The following is an 8,810-nucleotide window of genomic DNA, read 5'->3' as shown; positions in this document are numbered from 1 at the left end:
ATTCCCTGAGACCCAGAACCAGTATTTTTCCTGAGCTTTCATCTGCACTGGTACAGGTAAAGAGAGGCAGGAATGAATTCTGAGTGTCTTGGCCTTGGGTGGAAATGTAGCTTGAATATCTTCTTCAAAAAATTTTTCAAGAGGTACAAAGAAAAAAATTTTGAGTGTGCAAAAAACAAACAAACACACAAACAAACCACACAACAAAAATCTAGGGGAAGATGGTCTCTAAGGAGGCAGGAGAATGAGGGACAGTGACAATGAAATAATTCTGGATAATTGATCATGACACTAGACTAACACCTTAAGCATTGTAATAGGCTAATGAAAATATTTATCTCTTTCCCCTTTTTTGAGTGGACAGGTAATCTTATGTTTCTCTCATTACTTATGCACTATATGCAAAATTTGGAAGATGTTCTGGATCCTGATTAACCAAAAGTCATCTGTAATCATCCTTAGTTCATAAATTTACCCAGCTCTGCCTTATTTCTACCATCTGGTGAGTGATCGTTGGATTCTATGAGGTTGAGGAGGGTGAGTTAACCTCCCAGGAAGTCAATAAAGCTTGTTTCATTTCTTTCTTTCTTCTTTCTTTCTTTCTTTCTTTCTTTCTTTCTTTCTTTCTTTCTTCCTTCCTTCCTTCCTTCCTTCCTTCCTTCCTTCTTTCTTTCTTTTTCTTTCTTTCTCTCTTTCTCTTTCTTCTTTCCTTCCTTTTAGGCTAATAGTTTCATTTATGTAGAAGTTACATCAGCAGTGCACCCTGTTTGGTTTCTAGGCATGACTAGCTCTTATGCTTATCCATGACCTTTTGTTAAAATTCTTTCTTGATTTCTCCCTGTGTTTTAGTTTAACAATAGAAATCCTGGCAGTGGAATTGAGAAGCAATCTTTCTGCACTTAACATACCTTGAAGAAAGGATAGAATGCAGAGCATGGGAAATATTTTTTTCCTTTTTCTGACAATAGAATGTAGAAGGCAATGTGAGGACTGGTTACATAGTTGGTGACGTTCCATGCAAAACAAAAGTGTGGAGTCTCCTGTTAAAAATTATTAATGATGTTAAGGTAATGGCAGCAGAGCACTAACCAGATCTAAGGCTCCTCTGAGAAGAGGAGGACCCTGTGCATGGCCAGGAAACCAGCTTAGACAGATTTTAGAGGGTGATCCCCCACACGTCAGTCCCGGGCCCTGTCTCACTCTGATAATTAGAGATTATCCTCGCTGGAATAATCAGGATGGTTATTTTTTTGGTGTGTGTGGGGGGGGGGGGGGAGGAGGAGGCGGGGAGGAGGCTTCTGCCTTCGAAAACCCAAGTATTTTGGAGCGATTGGCGTTTAAATCTCAACTAAGCCATACGGATACCATGTCATCAGAAGAGGCAGAATGGAACCTAAAACCAAGCAGAAAGCGTGAATTCAGTTTAGAGAACTCTCCAGCATAACTGGGGATTCGTCAGCTGCCCACACTTACTCCAACAGTCACTGATTCTGGAAGAACTGACTGCTTCCCTTCGTCCTGCTCGTTTTCTGCAGCCCAAGAGCATGGGTGTGTTTCATGGCAGAGAAAGGTGAAGAGGGGGAGCTTGTGTAAAGAAGCCCACATGCAGCCTTTGGTTTGGCTCCTAGATTATGCAGGTCCCTCTTGTCCATGACCCTACAAACCTGTCCTCACTGGGCTGCCGCACGGCGGGGTAGTCCACGGTCACAAGCTTCTCCCCCATCTGTGCAGCTTCACCGGATTACACTCCTTTCCCTTGGGACGTGTTCAGATGACACTTTCCTCCAGTGTTAGTGCAGCAAATGCTGCTGGTGGCAGTTTCCATGCCTGGTGGAGTTGAGAAGCAAGCTCTCTGCACTAAAGTGCCTGGCACCTGGTCAGCTGTCACCAGCAGGGAAAGAACCACTTGGTCTGGCTGACCACAAAAGCATCGCTGTGGGAGGGACAACGTGGGGATTCGACTCAACACTAAGAGTGCCTGGCTGGGGACGAATGCTTAAGACTCTAGTGTTTCTCAAACCTGTTTATAACTTTTTCAGATGTCCTCCCAAGATAATCCACTCCCCATCCTCATCCCCACAACATAGGCAAAGCACAACAAGTCTTTCATGGCAGGTGGGTGGCTCTGAAAAGAGCCTTTGGGTTCGACAGGGGCTGCAGCGCCTCACTTGGAGCTGGTGTACTTGGTGACGGCCTTGGTGCCCTCGGACACGGCGTGCTTGGCCAGCTCGCCGGGCAGCAGCAGGCGCACGGCCGTCTGGATCTCCCGGGACGTGATGGTCGAGCGCTTGTTGTAATGCGCCAGGCGCGACGCCTCGCCCGCGATGCGCTCGAAGATGTCGTTGACGAAGGAGTTCATGATGCCCATGGCCTTGGACGAGATGCCGGTGTCGGGGTGCACCTGCTTGAGCACCTTGTACACGTACACCGAGTAGCTCTCCTTGCGGCTGCGCTTGCGCTTCTTGCCGTCCTTCTTCTGCGCCTTGGTCACCGCCTTCTTGGAGCCCTTCTTCGGGGCGGGCGCCGACTTGGCGGGCTCGGGCATGGTCGGGAGGAAGCGCCGAAGAAGCTGGGGAACGACTGGAAGGACGAGTGTGAGGCTGCGAGTGTCCTCTGGGTCCCGGCTCCTTAAAGGAGGCGGGGAGTGAAGGCGTGTCCGGCCGGTGGCGAGTCCCGGAAACGTCACAGGGATGTTGTCCACTGAAAAGAAGTGCATTTCAGCCCCAGGATCCCATTGGTTCAGTGAAAGGGCTGTAACTTGCCGCCAATGGCGCAGATTCACTTTCGCGCCCCGGCGCGACTATAAAGAGGGCAGCTCCGAGCGATTGAACTCGGACCCAGGTCTGAGCGGAGGTTTTCAGTTCGTCATGTCGGGACGCGGGAAGCAGGGCGGCAAGGCGCGCGCCAAGGCCAAGACGCGGTCGTCGCGGGCCGGGCTGCAGTTCCCCGTGGGCCGCGTGCACCGCCTGCTGCGCAAGGGCAACTACGCCGAGCGGGTCGGGGCGGGCGCGCCCGTGTACCTGGCGGCCGTGCTGGAGTACCTGACGGCCGAGATCCTGGAGCTGGCGGGCAACGCGGCCCGCGACAACAAGAAGACGCGCATCATCCCGCGCCACCTGCAGCTGGCCATCCGCAACGACGAGGAGCTCAACAAGCTGCTGGGCAAGGTGACCATCGCGCAGGGCGGCGTGCTGCCCAACATCCAGGCCGTGCTGCTGCCCAAGAAGACCGAGAGCCACCACAAGGCCAAGGGCAAGTGAGGAGCAAGTCGCAGCGTTCAAAACCAAAGGCTCTTTAAAGAGCCACCCACGCTTTCACTAAAGAGCTTGCAATCTCCGTGTTACTGTAACAGCTACATGAAAAGGATCACTTACACCCACCAGGAGATGTCGCTGTAAACATCCTATAAACGCGAAAGTAACTCTATCGTGAACTAAGTTAGCAACAATGTAGTTACTAAGGGAGAGAGACTCTGCACCCGGTACCTAACTGATGAAACCTGCACGCCCTCGGGCTTAAACCAGCAGAAAACGGGACGGGTAGACGCAGGGTGACTATTGAAATGCAAATTGAGTTAATAACCCACAGGGGGATAAAACCATTCCTGTCTCTTGTTCGAGTTCTTTTGCATCTTAATGGGACACATCTTCGCCAACGCCCACCTCCTAGGGGCACCCAGTGGGCTGTAAATAGGAAAGCAATGCCGCCGGCCCGGAGCCGGGTCCCTGCCGCCGAGCTGCTCTGCGCGGGGCCCAGCGTCACTCACTCCGCCCTCTTTCTGTGCCATTTGCTCGTTTGAGGATGCTTTTTCTTAACCCCCTTTTACACGAGTCTCAGTTCAAATGGTTACACGTAGTGGAATGCTGCCTATGGACATGGCAGGGAAGAGTAAATGTTAATCTAGCTATAATATCCAATGTGAAATTGAGTTCAACAGACATTTAGAAAAAGCCTACAAAACATTTTAAAATGTCTAAGTTTAAATAGAGAAATGAAGAAGCTGACGGGAAATCCTCCTTCCTAAACCTGAAAGAGGCTGAAAAATCACTTGGCCAATCCCACGTAGCGCGCGCTTTTTCAAAAAGATCAAAGGAAAGCCAGTTTTTGGCGCCAAATTTTAAAATTTTTATTCCGCCAACAAGATATAGAATTCTAATACTTACGTTAAATTCCGCGGAGGAAAGACAGAGAACATTGTGAAGAAAATGCGTACAGACCATAGCGACGAGAAAGGGTAGAAAACAGCCTCTGTTGAAAGGGTGGGTGGGAGGAAGAAGTTAATTTCTGACCCAAACGCCCGGGAGGCTCCAGTGATCAGAAAGCGGACGCGGCTTCCAATCACGTCACTGCGGGCCTTGATGGGCAGGTGCCTCCTCCAATCACAGTGGCACTTGCCTTCTATATATTTCCTTGTTGAGCGCCCGCGCTGTCACCTTCCAGCAGTTTTCTGCTTCTCTGTGTTGGGGATGGCTCGGACCAAGCAGACGGCGCGCAAGTCCACGGGCGGGAAGGCGCCCCGCAAGCAGCTGGCCACCAAGGCGGCCCGCAAGAGCGCGCCGGCCACGGGCGGCGTGAAGAAGCCGCACCGCTACCGGCCCGGCACCGTGGCGCTGCGCGAGATCCGGCGCTACCAGAAGTCCACGGAGCTGCTGATCCGCAAGCTGCCGTTCCAGCGCCTGGTGCGCGAGATCGCGCAGGACTTCAAGACCGACCTGCGCTTCCAGAGCTCGGCCGTGATGGCGCTGCAGGAGGCGTGCGAGGCCTACCTGGTGGGGCTGTTCGAGGACACCAACCTGTGCGCCATCCACGCCAAGCGCGTCACCATCATGCCCAAGGACATTCAGCTCGCGCGCCGCATCCGCGGGGAGAGGGCGTGAGCTCTTGGCGAGCGGCCACCTGGAACCCAAAGGCTCTTTTCAGAGCCACTTCCATCCTCACTGACAGTGGCTGCTGCACTGCTAGTTACGTGTGGATAACGCAAGCTCAGCGCACAATTGGCGGAAATAATGGGGACGGGTTTCTGGCCTTCCCTCCAGAACTTTGGGTATCACTTTCCTCAACTAATTGAGTGTAAAAATTGTCAAGGCACGTTCAGCGTTTACATTATAGTAGCTATTTAGGGAAACTAGGTTGCTTAACAAACTCTTGCTTAACACTAGCAGTTTCAAAAGGCAACAATGTATCTGCAAAGATAAAAATCACCACTTGACCCTTGATTCCAGGTAAAGTGAAGGAAGCTGTCCATAGGAAAGTAATTTCTACAAGTCCGTCCCATAACAAGGGGTTCAGAGCATAGATATTGGCACCTCCCTTACCCACTTGTGATATTCACAAATATGCTAATTATATCTTGTAGTTGAACCTGAAAATAGCTCTCAGGGTTTAGACAGGCGATCTATACTTCTCTCCAGCTCTAGAAGTTTTTCTTCCAAAGGCCCTCAACTATTGGGGATAAAGCCCATGCAGGTTCTTTTCAACAAATCTGGGAAGGAAAGGAGAAGATGGGAATTCAGCCCCCAATGGCTGTAGGAAAACAAAATTGAACTACGGTTATTCTGGTTTTCACTTGCCTAAGTGGCCTAAAAGAGGGTTTATAGGAATGACAGTTCTGTGTTAGAAACTTTGAGTGTAGTGGTTTATTATTCACTTTGAAGGAAAAAGTCTTATTTTTAAAATGGAGAGAGCTGAGTGGCTAGCAATTGTATAAATAATTTTTAAATGTCACTTGCAATCAGATAATGCAAAATAAAACAACAATGCATAACATCTAGCAGATTATCAAAATCAGAAGTTAGGTTTGCCAAGCATGAGAGGTGGAGAAATTTGCTTTTATGTGGTGGTCTACTGATGGTGGCCTTACCTACACAGACATTTAAAGAACCATCTAATTTAGTAAAATTGGGTGTGCCCGGGCCAGTGCCCCAAGGAAATTCTACAGAATCATTAGAATATTCATCAGAATGTTATTTGTGATAGCAAAAAAAGCATAGACAATTTAAGACAACCCTCTCTAATAAAATGGTAATATGCAAATTAACCATCACTCCGCTACATAAGCCATGCCCACCAGCCAAGCCATGCCCACCAGCCAATCAGGGCGAGTATGCAAATTAACCCTATCCAAGATGGCTACAGCCACAGAGAGCAAGGTTTCCCAGGTAACAGAGGAAGCCAAGCTTTCCATAGCCGTTGCAGGCCTAAGCCTCCACTCAAGCTACAAAGTTTCAATTATAGAAGGTAAACAAATTCAAACAAATGGCGGCAGAATGGAGCTTGAGAGAGCAGGCCAGGGTTGCCGGCGGCAACAGGGGAAGCAAAGCTTTCCGCACACCCTGGCTGGGCTCACCCGCTTAAGGCTACAAAGTTTCAATTGTAGAAGGTGAATTAACTGCCACAGAAATGGCTGCCGGAGCCCCAGGCTTGGCTCAGCTCCAGTCTACAAAGTTTCAATTGTAGAAGAAAAATAAATTCCAGATACCAGGGCCTCCCCTTGGGTTGCCAGGGGGCGTGGCCGGCCTGCAAACCACCACAGGCCCCTCGCTCAGGCCGCCCCACACCCCAAGGGAACCCCCACCTGATCCGGGACACCCTTCAGGGCAAACCAGCTGGCCCCCACCCGTGCACCAGGCCTCTATCTTATCTAATAAAAGAGTACTATGCAGATTGATCATCACTGCAACACACAATATAGCTGCCCCCATGTGGTCAAAGATCCTGCCCCCATGTGGACACAAGATGGCCACCACAAGATGGCCAGCAGGAGAGGGCAGTTGGGAGGCACCCAGCCTGCAAGGGAGGGCAGTTGTGAGGGACCAGGCTTGCAGGGGAGGGCAGTTGGAGGTGATCAACCCTGCAGGAGAGGGCAGTTAGGGGTGACCAGGCTGGCAGAGGAGGGAAGTTGGGGGCAAACAGGCTGGCAGGGGAGCAGTTAAGCATCAACCAGGCTGGCAGCGGAGTGGTTAGGGGGTGATCAGGCTGGCAGGCAGAAGCGGTTAGGGGCAATCAGGGAGGCAGGCAGGCAAGCAGTTGGGAGCCAGCAGTCCTGGATTGTGAGAGGGATGTCCGACTGCCCGTTTAGGCCCGATCCCACCGGATCGGGCCTAAACGGGCAGTCGGACATCCCTCCAGGAGTCCCAGATTGGAGAGGGTACAGGCTGGGCTGAGGGACAACCCCCCGCCGTGCACGAATTTCGTGCACCGGGCTTCTAGTGAATAAATAAAATACTCTTCTAAGGTTAAGAAACAAGTAAATGGAGGAGAGGGGGTAGACACATATATAATACTTTCAACAATCAAGATTTATTTTAAAAAGAAAGGTGGGAAAGTTCCAGGGCAATGGAATGAGGAAACTGAGATGAGATAATTAAGCAAGGCCAAACAATTTAAACAATTTACCAACAGCTAGTGGATGGAGAGACCTTATCTTCCCTAACTAAGGACACTTGAGAACAAATGGTTTCTATCTCTCCTCCCTAACGGGAGAATAAAAAGATAAATTCCTCTGGTCAGGGAGATAGAGAACAGAGATGTTTTTCTTACTTTCCAGTAAGCTAAAAGCAGCCCCACCTTGGCTCACTTCTTTCTTAAAACGTTTTTATGGAGCCAAAGCAGATTACCACCTTGGCTCTCCCCCACTGCTTCCACAAGCCCTTCCTTCGTTTCACCGTCCCCAGCTTTAATAAACGTACCAGAAGAAGAAGGAGAAGAAGAAGAGGAAGAAGAAGAAGAAGAAGGAGGAGAAGGAGAAGGAGAAGGAGAAGGAGAAGGAGAAGGAGAAGGAGAAGGAGAAGGAGAAGGAGAAAGAAGTAAGTGGCAAAACCAAGACCTGAACCCACAGGCTCAGTTAATCTTGCTACTGTTATTCAGTTCACACCTGGATACCAGTGTCATGATCTCCAACTGTTTTCTAGCTTTACTTCCAAATTACCTGTAATAAACACCAAAACCAAAGGTAGTAAATCTGAGTACTTTTTACACACGGCTTGCAAAACACCAGCGGCTCAGTTCGTTCAGGTTGCTATGCCAGAATTCCACAGACCCTGTGGCTTAAAAACAGCAGAAATTTAATCCTCACAGTTCTGGACGGTGACAAGTCCAAGAACAAGGCCCCACGGACTTATTGTCTGGTGAGAGCCCTCTTCCTGGTCCAGCGACAGCCCTCTTCTCAGTACGTCTCATGAGATGGAAGAGGTGATGGACGGTGGGGTCCTCCGATAGGAGCTTAAACCCAGTCAAGAGGGCTCTGAGTTTATGGTCTGAGCAACTCCCAAAGGACCCACCTGCAAACATAATCACATTAGGGATTAGGTTTCAACCTAGGAATTTTTGATGAGACACCAACTTTGTCTATAGCAGAGTCTGATTTCAAAGGACAGAAGCTTAGGCACTGCGTTCTCCATCCCGTCCCTATTCTAAAGCCAGGGAGGTGAGACATCAGGGAGCCCTACACCAGGACTCTCCCCTTCATCCTAATTCTTGTCCTGTCAATATCCAACCCTGAAGATATTCGTAAGGGGAGGTGCATGAAAGAAAATCAGAGCTTCTGAGAGGTATTACTTGATATATTTCAGTCATGAAAACCAGCCAAATTAACAGAAGCTTAAGAGGAAACATGAAGACCATCAGTGGTCATATGTATGAAATTGCAGAAACATCGTAGGGTTTTATGTAAAATAAGGCATGAAAATCTTTATAAATTGGAGGATACTTCTGGGTCCTGAGAGAGTTTCAGGATAAAGTAAGGATTACCTCTGGAAGTCAGTTTTAAAGGATAAGCAGACAAGAGCATGGTACAGTGAACCTCAGGAAAG

General features: G+C 49.4%; 3 protein-coding genes across 3 annotated transcripts; 2 read left to right on the top strand and 1 right to left on the bottom strand.

Moving 5' to 3' along the window:
* Positions 1–2,131: 2,131 nt before the first annotated feature.
* Positions 2,132–2,624, bottom strand: LOC307093820 (histone H2B type 1-C/E/F/G/I). Its single transcript, XM_079762092.1, has one exon. The coding sequence runs from the start codon at positions 2,543–2,545 to the stop codon at positions 2,165–2,167; it is 381 nt and encodes a 126-aa protein (XP_079618218.1). The 5' UTR covers positions 2,546–2,624; the 3' UTR covers positions 2,132–2,164.
* A 198-nt stretch (positions 2,625–2,822) lies between these two features.
* LOC307093111 (histone H2A type 1) lies at positions 2,823–3,278 on the top strand. Its single transcript, XM_079760866.1, has one exon. It carries the CDS (start codon positions 2,868–2,870, stop codon positions 3,258–3,260), a length of 393 nt encoding a protein of 130 aa, XP_079616992.1. The 5' UTR covers positions 2,823–2,867; the 3' UTR covers positions 3,261–3,278.
* A 1,138-nt stretch (positions 3,279–4,416) lies between these two features.
* Positions 4,417–4,918, top strand: LOC307093110 (histone H3.1). The gene has a single exon (XM_079760865.1). The coding sequence runs from the start codon at positions 4,467–4,469 to the stop codon at positions 4,875–4,877; it is 411 nt and encodes a 136-aa protein (XP_079616991.1). The 5' UTR covers positions 4,417–4,466; the 3' UTR covers positions 4,878–4,918.
* The last annotated feature ends 3,892 nt before the right edge of the window (positions 4,919–8,810 follow it).

Source organism: Cnephaeus nilssonii (assembly GCF_951640355.1).
Source record: "Cnephaeus nilssonii genome assembly, chromosome: 21".
NCBI lineage: Eukaryota > Metazoa > Chordata > Mammalia > Chiroptera > Vespertilionidae > Cnephaeus > Cnephaeus nilssonii.
The sequence above is the reverse complement of the archived record's forward strand: the minus strand, read 5'-3'. Positions and strand labels throughout refer to the sequence as shown.

Coding starts and splice junctions, on each gene's coding strand:
- LOC307093820 (XM_079762092.1), bottom strand. CDS start 2,545: ATGCCCGAGCCCGCCAAGTCGGCGCCCGCCCCGAAGAAGGGCTCCAAG.
- LOC307093111 (XM_079760866.1), top strand. CDS start 2,868: ATGTCGGGACGCGGGAAGCAGGGCGGCAAGGCGCGCGCCAAGGCCAAG.
- LOC307093110 (XM_079760865.1), top strand. CDS start 4,467: ATGGCTCGGACCAAGCAGACGGCGCGCAAGTCCACGGGCGGGAAGGCG.